This window comes from Eptesicus fuscus, chromosome 20 (assembly GCF_027574615.1).
Source record: "Eptesicus fuscus isolate TK198812 chromosome 20, DD_ASM_mEF_20220401, whole genome shotgun sequence".
In the NCBI taxonomy this organism is placed as follows: Eukaryota; Metazoa; Chordata; class Mammalia; order Chiroptera; family Vespertilionidae; genus Eptesicus; species Eptesicus fuscus.
The window spans coordinates 40,886,902-40,903,556 of NC_072492.1; the positions used below are offsets into that span (position 1 = coordinate 40,886,902).

A 16,655-nucleotide genomic window follows, 5' to 3' on the forward strand; every position below is an offset into this window, starting at 1 on the left:
TTTTAAATTACCAAAGTCCCTGAAAAAGAGGACCAGTTTATTTTTAGTATTAAAGAGGTTAACATTAGTTCTCATTATTCTCACTCATCCATAATGAAAGTCACCAGCTTACAAAGTTGCAAACCCATGGTTTCTAACAACTCCCACTAATTGTTAAAGACTTACAATGATAAATGTTATGTGCATAGAAAAGATCAAAGAGTAGAAAATGCCAGAGGTATCCAGAGAGAAAGAAGGTTTTCTGTGACTGAAATAATATTTCATGTCCATGGTTCCGGAATAAGGCGCTTCTATTAGGAGCTGAGAAATCGTTGGTATCCCAACTGGATGCCTGAGTTCTCTGCCATGCCGTTTTTGGCCAGCCTAATGCAATCAGTTGGAGAAAGGCCTGAAGAAGAACAGGAAGAAATGCTCAACTTCTGATCAATCTCCAGCTCCAAGGGTAGGACTGAAGACTGAGTACAAATATACTCAAGGCTTGACCTTGAATGGCTGTGGGACAACTTGGAAAACAAACCACTTTGTATTTGAGTCAAATCTGTTCTGAATAGCCAGGGTGCTTCTATTCCAGGGCCTTTGTACTGGAAATCCTTGGAAAAACGGGCATCATAGGTGAGAGGCTGACATAGCTAGCGTTCTGTGATTTAAAAGGTCATAACCCACACAGATGGAAGAGCCCTTAACACTATCCTTTAGATTAGCGACATGATTCTACCTTTAGGGCAGCAGGACTGAGTAAATCCTTAATGATTTCAGGTTAGGCAGGCTCTTGTGTCATAACCATAGTAGAAGCTATCGGTTCTACTCTATAAAATCTATGTGCAGTATAGCTCCAGGAGGCTGGGTCACTTAGAGACTGTGGCAGAACACATGGTCTTCAAAGATTTGCTCTTCGTTTGGTGAGAAGCTCTTGTCACAAATCGGACAATTCAAAGACAGGGTCTGAATGGGCTGCTGCTGCGAGATGTGATCAAAAATGTCGTCAGCAAGGTTTGAATTGCAGGTGGGACACTTCTTGATGGAGCGCTGGGAGCAAGAACAAAGAGGTCGGTAAGAATGTAGGCTGTTTGTGGCGGAGACAATGTCTATCTTCTTTTCCACGCTCTCCTCAGCGGCTAGCATAATGCTTGGCACATGGTAGGTGCTCAAGTTCACATGTGGAGAGGCTCCCTGGGCTTTCTCTAACCCCAGGATTGAAAGGCCCTAAAGTTGCTGAAGCAGTCAAATAGCTTCCAATCTGGAAGGGGCCCCCGACATACCTTGTTTGGCTAGCTGCCTAGGTCACCCCTCCTTCCTAATCTTGTACCAAACCCAACTCACAATGGAGACCTGGAGCAGGATGTTGATGGATAAACTGTGCCTCCTTCTCCCACCTCAACAGGCTGCAGCTGACCTCGGGAGTTACCAACATGACCCAGTTTCCCTGTGGTTCTCCCATGAACTGAAGCAGAGAGGGAAATTTCCTCAAGGATTGGATGTGGTCAATCTCATGATTCAAAATACTTACCAGGCTGGGGGCAGAACTTTCTTGGATGCCTGAGGGTCATAAAAAAGATTTCATTCAATGAGAAAATATCACCCCCAGATCTCTACCCCAGTACATGTGTTCTAGCAGCTGTTTTTTGTAACCCCCATATTTCCCTTTCTCCCTACTGCCTCTGACTGTCTATCTCTTTTATAAACCATTTACTTCTAATAGAGGTCAATAAGGGGGGAAAAATGAAAAAATAATGAAGTGGCCTTTTCAATAGCCATGTATGTTACATAATCAGAAAAAAAACATCTATTTTCAGTGGGTGGCAAATGAGATTTTAATAAAAACAGTAACAATTTAACAAGGAAACAGTCTGAGAATAGATTTTAAGACTGAATCCATGTAGTTGTTTTACAAATAAAGTACTTACAAATATTTAAAAGGAAAAATAAACGTGTACCCCTGCCTGTTGCAAAGATCTGATTGTGACTCTTGAGAGAACATGACTGCTTTAAACTTCCAGAAAATGAGGTCTCAGGTCACTTTTGAAGACAAAAGAGGGACGTTCCCTGTTTGGTAAGGACACCTGACCCCTGGTCCATGAGAGACAAGAGTGGTTGTCACCCCCATTTCCTGTCATCCACACCCCCAGGGGTCACTGTGGAGCACACTCCTGCTGCCCTTGGTCAGGCCATCAGGTAACTGATGTAATGCTCATTTCTGGGTGGCACTGCCCGCCTCTTGTGCTTTCATTTCCAAATCTTAATTAGCCTCCTCAGCTTTGCATGTGTATATCTTCTACACAGAGACAGTTCCCTGATTTATATATTTGGAATATAGCCACGGGACTCAATTTGTGTCTGCTGCTTCTAGGCGAATGATCTGATTTGCGTCTTCAAGATTCAGATTTATTTCTCAATTAACACTTCTCGCCTGGCAATCTTTCTACTGGGTCCTCAGCTTCTGCCCAGCAAGACTTAACAATGAGACTGGTCTTCATTAGCATCTCAGACACACAAAAACTGAGTGGGGGAAAGGGATGGCGGCAGGGGTCTTTCAGCTCCAACGGCAAAGCTGTCTTACCAGAATATGGGTTTCCAAAGACAAGTCCTGGGTTTTGTCCTGCACCTCCTTGATCTGAAGTAGGCGCTTGAAACGGCAGAGAGTCAAAATCCAGACCCATGTAACTCATCAATCTGATGTTATCCCTCTTCAAAAGCTAAGGACAGAAGATTTAGAGCAACATGTTGAAAGACAACAACAAAGAATGGCCTCAACCAACTGGCAAAAGGGTGCCCATTACAGGTAGCTCTTATTAAACAATGTGGTACTGAAGAGCCGTGGAAATGATAAACCAAGATTCTTGAGAAGGGGAAGAAGCAACCTCCGGGGCTCTGAAGATCTGAGTTCCTAAGATCTGAATTTAAATGCATACCAAATTCTGTTTAGATTAATGTAAAAAAGAATTTAAAATCTCTAAACACATACAAACTGAAGGAGGTACAAAAGTAGTATGGATATATGAGGCTGGCAGGAGCTATGTTAAGATTGAAATTGTTGTACATTATTGGGAGCAAAATGCTTCTTCTTAGTCTCCTTCCTTGAACAATTTTCTTACACAATGTAAATATTAATCTGATATAATTTCCCCTTCTTTATGTTTTATCCCATCCAATGGATATCCCAACAGAGAGAGTGAGAGGGAGGAAGGTAAGAGGGAGGGAGGGGATGAGAGAGAAAGAACGAGAATAAGCTACAAGGGGGACAGAGAGCATTGGAAGTTCTTTAAAAAGAAAATTAGCGTACTGCTCCGTAACATCTTAAGAGGACTTTACTATAGCTCTTAGCGAAGCTCCCAAATATCAGGCCTTTTCCTTCTTGTGCTAATTGTGTGCATACTCCCCCTCTACCCCTGCCTGGCCCCATTGGATTGTTCCAGGGAAATAGGGATTTCAAAGTCAAAGTGTATTTGTCTAAATGAAGAGGCTGAGAATGACAGGGCCAGAAATAGACTCCAAATGCCTTTTACAATACTGAAACACACTGGAATAAATAGTAAAATCAAAAGCAGAAATGACTGCTTAGAGGCATAGCCCAGAAGGGTTACAGAGAAGTTAGAGAAGGGGAACTGCTGGAGGTGTACGGGACCTAGAGGGAGTAGCCAGAAGGCATGGCATGAGAATGGCTTCAAGTGCAACCACTTCATTTGCTGTCAGCATCCTCAATTAATCAATTAGTAATAATCTGTGTTTAACATAGCAGAAAATATCAGCTGGATGAATGAATGAACAGATGAATGAATGAATGAATGAATGCACAGTTATTAGGAGCCTACCATGGGTACAGGACTGGTACAGACCACCACTTCTGCTCCTGGTTTGGCAGCAGAGGAAAAAAGAAAAAGTTGTGCTGAAGGAAAGGGGTTCCTCACTAGCATAAAAGTGACACAGGATATTACCCTCCAAAGACAACACTTACAATCTCGCTGAAGATAAAACCAAAAATAGTAAGTTAGATCATCATCAAAGCTGTTCCTTTCAGGTTGACTGTTGCCATGCCAAACAAGTTTGTTATAGAACAGAGAGAGGACTTTGTGGTAGATCGGGAAACCAGATTAAATTTACTTTGTTTAGCAGCATGTGCCTCCCCCACTGTCCCAGAATGGGCTCTTTTATTTAACTTATTTATTTATATTTATTTTTTAATCTTCACCTAAGGATATATTTTTTCCCCATTGATTTTTTTTTTTAGAGAGTTGGAGGGGGTAGAAGAAAGAGAGAGAGAGACAGAGAGAGAAAGATCAACATGAGAAAGACATATCTATTGGTTGCCTCCTGCCCGAGTCTGGGATTGACTGGGAATCAAACCCAAAACCCTCAGGTCCCCAGGCCGATGCTCAGGGTTCACCCTGCTCCTTCCCCTTAAAATCTTGGGAGTTTTCTACCCTCATTTACATACTCACATCATTTTCTCCTTCCAATCTCTCTTTCTCTCTCTGCAGAACATTATATATCATCTTGTCCTCACTCAGCCTTTTTGACAGGTCAAAGTTCTGGTCCTGTCAATAATTAAAAAAAAAAATTAGGATTAGGATCATATATGATAATTTGGACCCACGGTGGGGTAAAACAAGATCGAAGAGGTTTTAGCTTTTCAAAGTGTTGGGACCGAGGTGAGGGCGGGAACTGGAGTAGGGGGGAGTACTATAGAGCAGATGTAACTAATAGAAAAGTGACTTAAAATGCCCGAAGGCCTGGGCGAGCATCCAGGCGCCGGTTTCTTCTGGTTTATAAGTGACCAAAAGAGAGAAACAGTTTGGGGAAAACCTCAAGACTGACTTTATCAGAGTGAGGGATAAATGGAGCCTTGTTTAACCCCACCCAGCGATGGAAACAATCATCTCTGTCTTGAATAAACATCTCAGTCAATGCAGCCTGAAGCTTTTAGGGTTAGGTTGGCCTGACTCCCTCCCAGTGTGAAAACAGGCATCTGGACTCAAGTTACAGTGAGGAAGAAGAATCTGAGCAGGAATTTATTCAAGGCTACCAGGAACCCACACGGGGATGCTGGGCTTGATGTTGCCCTGACTAGTTTATGAATCCCAAACTCCTAGGCATGCTTCAGAGCTTTCCATCTCCTACCTACACGTATCCACATTCCCATACCTCACAGAAACACTTAGCTAATCCTACTAATTGTGGAGTTTTTTCCTAAGATTTTTTATTTGAATGCTGGTGCTCAAACTGCTGTGCGCTTCTAGACAACTCTGAGGTAGTAACGCTAGAGGGGCTACCCGATGACACTGCTGACTGCAGGCCCCTGGCTTCCCATCCCCATTGGCTCCTGCTGGCTCCTCCAGCCCTGCTTCACTTCCTCAAAGAGCAGGCATAAGGAAGGGCTCTCCGAACCTGCTCAGAAATCTGCTCAGTGGTTACAAAAATCCTCCCTGAGGCCCATGGCTGAGCTGGGGCCTGTATTTCCAGGGATTCCCAGGCTGGTTTCTGGCCACACACTCCATCCCTCCTCTTTTTAGCACAAAGATAAATTTCTCTCCTTAACAAGGGTGTACAACCCTCGGGGTTTGTCTAAGAACCACAAACATTCACACCCCTTGCTTTCTGGGCCCCTTATCTCTGTCACCTACCAGGATAGCAGCCCTGAGTTGCCTGATCTGTTTGTGGAGTCACTGACTCTCTTGGTACTTCTCTAAGAAACAGGCTTTCCCGGCCTCTACCTTTGCCCTTAGCAAGTCCACCTCTTGTACTAACTGCTCTTCCACTGCTGTTTTCTTGTTCCTAGGCCCCTGGAGTGTAAGAGACAGAGTCCTCATAGGTAGGGGCCTTTTGGATGCATTAGGAATAAAGAATTCGTTTTAGCCGGGGAGCCCGTGAATCTTGCAAAATATCCCATGAAAACCGAGAAAACCCATAGCTGCCACAAGAAGGTTCAAATCTTTGGATGGTTCTAGATTATTTAAAACAGTAATTTCTTTGCTACATTAGAGGTCACAAACTCAAATATGTAACGTAATTGAAGGAAGGAGTTGAATGCACTGAAACAGTGAAGACAGCAAATGGAGAACACATGACCCATCTAAAGGCTGCAGCAGCTCCTCAGCTCCAGATGCGGGCTCAATGTGTCCAGATCCTCTAATTTTTCTTTTCTTTAAAAAAAAATATATTTTATTGATTTTTTATAGAGAGGAAGGGAGAGGGATAGAGTTAGAAACATCGATGAGAGAGAAACATCGATAAGCTGCCTCCTGCACACCTCCTACTGGGGATGTGCCTGCAACCAAGGTACATGTCCTTGACCGGAATCGAACCTGGGACCCTTTCAGTCCGCAGGCCGATGCTCTATCCACTGAGCTAAACTGGTTAGGGCAAGATCCTCTAATTTTTCAATGGAAGCTGGAATACAATTTTTAATGGGAAAGATTCCCATTTTTTAAGTATTAGTAACTAACTCAATTTTTTAAAAAACATCATCTGAGCCAAATAAAACATTTCTGTTAGCTAAACTTAACCTATGAACTGGTGATTTACAAACTTTGGTCTACTCTTCATTAGGCTAAAATATACAGTATTGTATATAGTAGTAAGTACTCAATAACTAACTGATTGGATAATGACTGACTGAATGAATAAATGATGCATATATAATGAGTTATAATTCCAGTAGTTGGATAGGCTCCAGACATCAGGATTTCTCATGTTCTTACATCAATTCAGAAAATGGGGCTCCTAGGCACCTGTCATCATCATGAGGCCTCTTTTCCAATAATATATTATAGAAAATTATTAGTCAATTAGGCTAGCATTACCCTTATACTATAGCTCAGAATAATTTATAATGATGACAACTGACAATATTAATTGTAACAAAATTTTTGACTACTGTAATATTTTCCAATCATAGAGCTCAACTTTATAATCATTTGTCTGCCTGCACAATAGCTCTTCAAGAAGGGAATTCCTGTCCGGCTGGCATGGGTCAGTGGTTGAGCGTTGACCTATGAACCAGGAGGTCACTTTTCAATTTCCGGTCAGGGCACAAGCCCAGGTTGGCGGACTTGATCCCCAGTGTGGGGTGTGCAGGAGGCAGCCATTCAATGACTCTCTCTCATCACTGATGTTTCTATCGCTCTCTACCTCTCCTTTCCTCTCTGAAATCAATAAAAATATATTAAAAAAAAAAAAAAGGGAATTCCTAGCCCAAGGCTCTATTTACTACAACTTGTCATAAAGTTTACCTTCCAATATTCTTTTCTCATTCATCACACATTAAAATAACTACCTCTCCTAAACATTTTGTACATAGCAAATTCTCTATCCTTCTGGGTAGATTGCAAAACGTCCAGAGGTAAGCGCTATTCTCATCTTTGCTTATTTATCCTGTCCATCACCTGAGTGTAGGCCCTATCCCTTCCTTTTTGCAGGCTCCCTCCCATGTAGCCCTCCAAAGTTAGACATGCCGTTAACTCCTGCTGTTTCTTCGTTGCAACAGCTTCTTGCTGCTTCAGCTCCTCCATTGTCTTCTCTAGCTTCTGCTGGTGCTTCCTCTGCACAAAAACAGATTTTAGTATCACTGCTAGAAACACACATACACACACACACACACACACACACACACTCACAGACACACTCACACACACACACTCAGTCACTGGGGAAGGGCCTGCCCAGCTAATGAGCAAGCAGGATGCAGAGAAAGAAGCAAGCCTTCTCTTACTAGTTTCTGAGAACAGCCATGAGATACCTCTTTCAGATGGCTTCCTCTGAGACCTTCCCCAGAGCCAGTGATATCCAGGTATATGATAAAGAAAGAACAATGTATATATTTTCTCCTAAATGACAAAATATTATATGTTTTTTTCATGACTCTACCTGTTCCATTAAACTGAGAAAGAGCTGGCCATTTTCCTTTTTCAGACATTCCAACTGCTCTGTCTTATCTTGAGCTTCCTGAACAAGCTTCTCCATTTCTTTCTCTTGAGTTGACAGCTGTGCCTAAAGCAAAAAGAGTAAATACAACAAAGATATAAAGAAGGAAAGCTAACCAGGAACAACGCTTTGTAATGTGCAAAACATCAAGAAATGTGTGTTCCTCCTGGCCGGTGTGGCTCAGTGGCTGAGCGCTGGGCAAAGGTTTGCCGTCACCTACCTGAAGCTGATCCACTCGGACTCCCATCTTCTCGTTTTCTGAGGACATCTTCTGGTTTTGTTCTTTCAGTCTGCGGAGGTGGAGATGACTCTGTGAAATATATGCTGATGCCTGCTGGCTCCCCAAGGCCTTAAATGATTTAAGTCTGCCTGGGCCCTAAGCCTCCAGATTTATTTGAAAATCCATTAGTCTCTTCTTCAGACCTGTTTTGGCTTCCTGACCTCAAAGTGCAGGGATCCGACACTTCACGTTAACACGTGAATTTAGGTCATTTCTCTTTACCATTCTGACACAAAATTCTCTAACCTGGAAGCAAAGAGATCATGACTCGAAGGGGAGAACCACACCCCTCAATGCCATAATAGGAAGACTGTAGTCTAACAAGTTCTAGAAATCTAATCTGACCTCCTAAGGGTGCCTATCAGATGGCAGTTCCTCACATGCAAGGATCGTACTCACTGTAGCAGCTCTGTCTCCCAACTGTCCTTCTGCTCCTTCACTTTCTGTTCCAACTTCTTGTTGATGCTCTTTAAGGTTTCTAGCTCCTCCTATAGATTGAAATGTCAAAGGCACAAACCACTTCTAAGACAGTTTTAACATCTCAGGCAGCCAACAAATATTTATTGAGCACGTATTGCATGTCAGGCATAGCATAGCATAACAGTGAATAAAATATCCAAGTAAAAGGGTTTCTCATATTCAAATATTCTTAATACGTTCTTTCTTTTTTTAAAAAAATATATTTTATTGATTTTTTACAGAGAGGAAGGGAGAGGGACAGAGAGCTAGAAACATCAATGAGAGAGAAACATCGACCAGCTGCCTCCTGCACACCCCCTACCGGGGATGTGCCCGCAACCAATGTAATGCCCTTGACCGGAATCGAACCTGGGACCTTTCAGTCCGCAGGCTGATGCTCTATCCACTGAGCCAAACCGGTTTCGGCAATACGTTCTTTCCATATTAAAAATGTATCTACCTTAATTTCTCTTCCACTGGAGCATACATTTGCCCATTAATTCATTAAACAAATATTTAATAAGCGCCTACTGCACACCAGACACTGTCTGGCATTGCAGACACAGCAGTGGATAAAATAATATTGCTTTTCTCCTAGGAATGCACTGTTCAATAAATTCAGAAAGCCACATATGTAATTAAAAAATGTTAGTAGCTACATTAAAAAAAGTAAAAAGAAATATGAAATTAATTTTACCACTAGTAAATTTAACCCAATAGATCTAAAATATTGTTTCAAAATGTAAACAATAAAAAGAATTTTACACTTTTTTCAGACGACGTCCAAAATCCGGAAAGTATTTTAGGCTTACAGCATATCACAATATGCCACATTTCACATGGGGCAAGTGGCCACCATATTTGTTGTAAACATTTGTTTTTCTTTCTCAGTGCCTTCTGAACTGAATCAATTCTTGTGTGTAAATAACAACTATTTGTTTTTAGCTCTAAGATGGGAAAAGTTTGTTTATAGACTTCTAAAAAGTCATTTTTTTTCCTGTTTAACAAATTGTAGTTAAGCCCTAGCCGGTTTGGCTCAGTGGATAGAGCACTGGCCTGAGGACTGAAGGGTCCTGGGTCCGATTCTGGGCCAGGGCACATGCCCAGGTTGTGGACTTGATCCCCAGGAGGCAGCCGATCAACGATTCTCTCTCATCATTGATGTTTCTATCTCTCTCTACCTCTCCCTTCCTCTCTGAAATCAATAAAAATATATTTTTTAAAAATTGTAGTAGCCCTGGCTGGTTTGGCTCAGTGGATAAGAGCATTAGCCTGTGGACTGAAGGGTCCCGGGTTTGATTCCTGTCAAGGGCATGTACCTCGGTTGCAGGCTCTATCCCTGGTAGGGGGTGTGCAGGAGGCAGCCAATCGGTGGTTCTCTCTCATCATTGATGTTTCTCTCTCTTTCTCCTCTCTGAAATCAATAAAAAAAAATATAAAAAATTGTAGTAAAATATACTTGGCATCAAATTTACTATCTTAACCATCTGAGCACCCAGTTCAGTGACATTAAGAACATTCACATTGTTGTGCAACCATCACTCCATCCACCCACAGGACTCTTTTCATCTTGCAGAACTGAAGCTCTGAACCCATTAAACACTAACTCCCCTTTCCCCTCCCCCACCTCCTGGCAGCACCATTCTACTTCCTGTCTCTATGACACCGACTACTCGAGGTACCTCGTATAACTGGAATCTCATGGTATCCATCTCTCTGTGTCTGACCCACTTTTCCCAGCATAATGTCCTCAAGGTTCATCCATGTTGCAGTATGTATCAGAATTTCCTTTCCTTTTAAAGCTGAACAATATTCCATTGTATGACCATGCCACGACATGTCTCGTCTAGCCATCTATCTGTCACTGATACCTGGGCTGCTCTCACCCTTTGGCCACTGCAAAAAATGCTGTTATGGACATGGGTACTAGTATCTCTGGGGAAAAACAGGGAGGGAAACTGAGGCTCATTAGAGATGTTAAGAAATTTTTTCTGGCTTATCAAACAATGGGAGAACCAGCCTGTGTGACTCCAAAGACAAGGTTCCTAACCATTGTATGATCCTGTCTCCAAAAACATAAAAAAAATCTGAGTGCAAATCCCAGCTCGTTCCAAAGCCACAAAATATGACATTGAGCAAGTCACCTACCTCTCAGAGCTGTGAGGCTGTTTTAAGTGAAGTGGCCCTAACCGGTTTGGCTCAGTGGATAGAGCGTCGGCCTGCGGACTGAAGGGTCCCAGGTTTGATTCCGGTCAAGGACATGTACCTTGGTTGCAGGCACATCCCCAGTAGGGGGTGTGCAGGAGGCAGCTGATTGATATTTCTCTCTTATTGATGTTTCTAACTCTCTATCCCTCTCCCTTCCTCTCTTTAAAAAAAATCAATAAAATATATTTTTAAAAAAAAGAATGAAGTGGAAAAAAAAAAAAAGAATGAAGTGGAAAAAAAAGAGAATTAAGTGAAGTGATGTGCTTAATTATAGTGCCAGGCACAGAGCAGGTGCTGAATAAATATTGACTTTGCTATCTTATAATAACCAGTAGCAAGTACGTAGGAGAGCGAATCCAAGAACCCGGACCCTCTGATTCCTTGGCTAGAATCTGGTAGATAGGCTGTAAGGCTCCTGGCCAGATGTTGGTTCTTGACAGCCGAGTTGTGAATTATGCCTATGTCACCTTTAATAGATATATCTTTTTAAAAAAATATATATTTTATTGATTTTTTTACAGAGAGGAAGGGAGACAGATAGAGAGTTAAAACATTGATGAGAGAGAAACATCGATCAGCTGCCTCCTGCACGCCCCCCACTGGGGATGTGCCCACAACCAAGGTACATGCCCCTGACTGGAATTGAACCCGGGACCCTTCAGTCCGCAGGCCGATGCTCTATCCACTGAGCCAAACCGGTGAGGGCTAGATATATCTTTTTTATTTTATTTTTTAAAATATATTTTTATTGATTTTAGAGAGAAAGGGAGGAGGAGATAGAAACATCAATGATGAGAATCATTGATCAGCTGCCTCCTGCATGCCCTCTTCTGGGGATCGAGCCCACAACCTGGGTATGTGCCCTGACTGGGAATCGAACTGTGACCTCCTGGTTCATAGATCAAGACTCCACCATTGAGCCACACTGACCGGGCTAGTTTATAGTCTTTAGAGAAAACTTTCACTTCAGCTTCTAGCATTATCAACTCTCATACACCACCCGCTGATTTGAAAAGAAGTTACAAAGAGTTTAGATAACCCACAACCTTACTTTATTACTGCTCTTCTCTTGATGTCCACCTTCTGGCTCATCAAAACAAATTATTTCTAACTAGAGGCCCAATGCACGAAATTTGTGCAAGAGTAGGTCCTCGAAGACCCAGCTGCCTCAGCCCTCACAGCCACCCCGGCTGCTGCCTTGGCCCTGCCTCAGCCCTCCCAGCCCTGGCTTCGGTCGGAAGGTTGTGTGGATAGTCATTCCGCTGTTCGGCCATTCGGTTGATTTGCATATTATACTTTTATTATTATAGATTATAAACAGGCAATGGAAAGAAGTAGTCAGACTGCATGGGTCTGAATCCTGGCTCCATCACTGATTAGCTATATAAGAGATTACTTAACTCCCCTAAGCCTTAGGTAACTCATCTATAAAATTGGGGTAATAATAGTACATATTCCAAAAGTTTGCCATGAAGTTTAAATAAAATGATCCACATAAATATTTTAACACTATGCCTATTCAAAGTTATTAGTATAAGGGAGTGAGATCACAAGCAAAACAGAAAATGGTGCTGGACTGGCTAAGAGGCACCATCCAATTCCATACTCCAAAGTCACCTTTAGCCAACAGCCATACCTGCTTTTTTTGGAGCTCAGCCTGCATGTCTGAGTTCTGCTTCTGGAGGCTGACACAGCTGTCCTTCAGCTCCTGGTTTTCTTTGCGAAGCTCATTGTTGTGTTGCTCAATCTCTTCCACCTCACCCTACAAAAGAACATGCTATAAACTCCTATTTGACCCTTTGTAGCTCAATGGATATTCAAATCCTTGTAGCAGAAAATTCCCATAGCCTGGGATTCTGAAAGTATGAATGGCTCCCACTCACTGTAGTGATATCTCTGTACCCCAAATGGGAGCAGCCCCTCAATATGTAAGGAAGACAGTAATAGATGTATGTCTGTATAAACTGCAGTACTGAGCCTGCCATTACCAAGAAGAGAAACAAAATTAAGGCCATGTAAAGTGAAAAGGGGGAATGACAGAAGAATGTAGACTCTTCTCACAAACACTTAGTATTGCTTGTCTCTCTCATGGTCTTAGCTCTTTGAGGCCACCGACAGTGTTTTAACTGATAGTACAGTGCATCCCTAGTGCCTACCATTGTACTAGATGGACAGTAGGTGTCCTGTTAAGTAAGTGAATCTAATACTCGTGCATGACAGGCTCTGTGTAGAACTGAGAGATCCAAGAAGAATAGTTAGTGCATTTCTCCTCAAATGAGCTTATCCATTTACTGAGGTGGTAAGGTGTGGAGATGGGAAAAATTAAGAAAATAACTGAATGCTAACTGAGCTACACTAGTTTTAGAGAAAGGAGAAATCACTTATGATTCTTGCTAATGCTCCTAAGTCATTCTGAAGTGGGTCTGAGTGAGTATTGTATAAATTATTCTCGACTCGGGAGGAACCAAGATGGCGGCATAGTTAAGCAGCTAATCTGCTGCCTCACACAACAATTTCGAGGGTACAACTAAGGGACAGAGCGTATACCACCCAGAACCACGGGAAAGCTGGCTGAGTGGAAGATTTACAACTAGGAAAAGAAAGGAGCACAAACGCTGGGGAGCTGAGGTACGGAGGCGCGCGAATCGGGCTGGCAGCGGGCGACTGGGCGCACGGTTTTTCTTCAACCCGCAGGGAGACAAGCTCCCGATCACTCTGAAATCCAGTTTCTGGGGACACTCGGGGGACCCAGGCACCTACGGGGAGAAGCTGGACTCTCGGCCATCGGGTCGGAAAGTGAGAGTGACTTTTTTGCAGAGGTGCGCCCAGCAATCATTGTTTACTGCGCTGGAGCGCGGGGCGCAGGGACTTGGAAACGGGAAAGGCAGAGACGGCTGACGCCAGCCATCGCCGTTGGCCACGCCCCAGCCTAGTGACGCCCTGAGACCCCGCCCCGCCCTGAGGCCCCGCCCCGCACATTCTACAAACCCGCCCAGGCTCCACACAGCGGCTTTTGCATATAAATGGCCTGTTCTGTGGCAGCTCAACCAAATTAACTGCAGCTCCAGTCAGACTGCTCCAAAACCTCCCAAGCAAAGGAGGAGAAAACTAGTTCTTGCTGTAGCTCCTGCTGGGGGACACACAGTACACAAGGGTACACCAAGAGTGTCCACCTCAGGTAACTGGGAGGCTGACCCGTTGAACCAATAGGACACCTAGTACACAAAGCTACCCTACCAACTCAGGGAAGCAGAGAATATGAGAAGGCAAGGAAACAGATCACAAACCAAAGAAATGGAGGAGAACAAGCGACTGGACATAGAGTTCAAAACCACAGTTATAAGGTTTTTCAAGAATTTCATGGAAAAGGCTGATAAATTCAATGAGACCCTCGAGGATATGAAAAAGGACCAACTAGAAATTAAACATACACTGACTGAGATAAAAAATATTATACAGAGACCCAAAAGCAGACTAGAGGATTGCAAGAATCAACTCAAAGATTTGGAATACAAAGAGGCCACGGACAATCCTCCAGAGAAGCATGAAGAGAAGAGAATTCAGAAAGTTGAAGGTAGTGTAAGAAGCCTCTGGGACAACTTCAAGCGAACCAACATCAGAATTATGGGGGTACCAGAAGAAGAGAGAGAGCAAGATGCTGAAAACCTATTTGAAGAAATAATGAACGAAAACTTCCCCCACCTGATGAAAGAAATAGACTTACAAGTCCAGGAAGCGCACAGAACCCCAAACAAAAGGAATCCAAAGAGGACCACACCAAGACACATCATAATTAAAATGCCAAGAGCAAAAGACAAAGAGAGAATCTTACAAGCAGCAAGAGAAAAACAGTTCGTTACCTACAAGGGAGCTCCCATACGATTATCAGCTAATTTCTCAACAGAAACCATGCAGGCCAGACGGGAGTGGCAAGAAATATTCAAAGTGATGAATAGCAGGAACCTACAACCAAGACTACTCTACCCAGCAAAGTTATCATTCAGAATTGAAGGGCAGATAAAGAGCTTCACAGATAAGAAAAAGCTAAAGGAGTTCATCACCACCAAACCAGTATTATATGAAATGCTGAAAGGTATTCTTTAAAAAGAGGAAAAAGAAGAAGAAAGATAAAAATTATGAAAAACAAATACATATCTATCAACAAGTGAACCTAAAAGTCAAGTGAATTAAAAATCTGAGGAACAGAATAAACTGGTGAACTTAATAGAATCAGAGGCATAGAATGGGAGTGGATTGATAATTCTCAGGGGGAAAGGGGTGTCTGTGTGGAGAGTATGGGAAGAGACTGGACAAAAATCATACACCTATGGATAAGGACAGCGGGGGGGAGGTAGGGGCAGAGGGGGGTGGGAACTGGGTGGTGGGGAGATATGTGGGGAAAAAGGAGAAACAATTGTAATCTGAACAATAAAGATTCATTAAAAAAAAAAAAAACGCACAAAAAAAAAATTATTCTCAATAGGATCTGTTAGACAGTCATTAAGGCTTTTTTACTCAAATCCCTCCCTATCCTAGAATTACTACTCTTACTGGCGGGAAGTGATAGAGGTGAGATATTTACAGACCTGAGTGGTAACAACCAGGATGTCCTCCTCGTTTTCTGGACGGAACTGGAAAGGGATACTTGCTCCCCGGACCACACCATCCTGATCCACATAGCAGAACTGGTAATACTCATCATCCTTGGGCAGGTAATAAGCTGAAAACACAATATGATTTGTAATCCAAAATAAGGTCTATTCAGAAAACTAAAAATTGGGAATTCTTTTATCGGCTCCAGAAAGCCCAAGATCAATGAAATAAATTAGTCTTGGCTACTGTTTTCAACACCTTTTACCCACTATTTTTCTCACCTTTGAATTGGACTTCCTGCTGTTTGGTTGATATGTTGTTTGGGTCAACGGGCAAAGTAACCCACATGAAGGTGTAATATTCACGAGTTGTCTTCCATCCCACCTGCAATGGCAAGAGGCTCCCATTCAGCATCTGCAAGTGCTCAGGGGAAATCCTTATTTGGGCTATGTCTTCTCACAGTGTGCTTACCTTTTATTTATGTTGAAAAGACAATAGAATGAGTGGACAAAATCCACTCACCATGGATCAAATCTTGTTTTTTGACCTATGACAACTATGTATGATAAAATGTCTGATACAACTAAAATTTAGCAAACACACACAGAGTCCAAAATACCTGTCTTAGAAGGAAACAAAAACTGATCACTCAACATCTGGGACAAGAATTCCAAAAATTCTATCTCCAAGTCAGACACAGAACCGGGAGTGATGGGAAGAAGTTCCGGGATTGTGAACCTGGATCCTGCTATCTTCTTACAAAGGTTCTTGGAACTTCATCAGGAAGCACTTTTGATCTGCCCTCTCCTTTGGTTTGTCCTTTCCTGTGTCCAGTTCAGTCTTATCACTTACACCAACATGGTTATACTACTGCATTTTAAAAAAAAATGGATTTTTTGAATAATGTGCATGTTGGGGATGGAGGAGGAGGAGGCTTCTTAGATTACAAGGCACCACATAGCCAAGTCCAGTCTATATATTTCTTTAGTGTTCTTCTTAATGCATGCTTAATGAAGGCTTTTTGGTGCTAAAAAGAATAACAATCTGATATCGTAAAGGCCTCTTCTAGGTACTGAATGCAGTAAGTCATAAGATAGAAGGATACTGTAAAATATGCCGCAGAGCAGACAGCTGGCTACGTGGTAAATATTCTCACTAAATGTGAAGAGGAGTACAAGATGGCTCAAATTGTATCTCG

At 42.6% G+C, this 16,655-nt stretch overlaps 1 protein-coding gene across 2 annotated transcripts in view; it reads right to left on the minus strand.

The window, feature by feature from the left end:
- The window catches only part of CALCOCO2 (calcium binding and coiled-coil domain 2), a 25,822-nt gene continuing 9,167 nt past the window's right edge, over window positions 1–16,655 (minus strand). For both annotated transcript variants that reach the window (XM_028128707.2, XM_054708961.1), the window contains exons 3-13: window positions 15,739–15,841; window positions 15,451–15,584; window positions 12,501–12,626; window positions 8,597–8,685; window positions 8,138–8,207; window positions 7,861–7,983; window positions 7,449–7,535; window positions 4,437–4,532; window positions 2,558–2,693; window positions 1,508–1,536; window positions 1–1,026 (exon numbers count right to left, since the gene is read on the minus strand). In XM_028128707.2, the coding sequence (XP_027984508.2) occupies window positions 850–1,026; window positions 1,508–1,536; window positions 2,558–2,693; window positions 4,437–4,532; window positions 7,449–7,535; window positions 7,861–7,983; window positions 8,138–8,207; window positions 8,597–8,685; window positions 12,501–12,626; window positions 15,451–15,584; window positions 15,739–15,841 (1,170 nt within the window). In that variant the 3' untranslated portion in view covers window positions 1–849. The remainder of the gene's footprint in view (window positions 1,027–1,507; window positions 1,537–2,557; window positions 2,694–4,436; window positions 4,533–7,448; window positions 7,536–7,860; window positions 7,984–8,137; window positions 8,208–8,596; window positions 8,686–12,500; window positions 12,627–15,450; window positions 15,585–15,738; window positions 15,842–16,655) is intronic.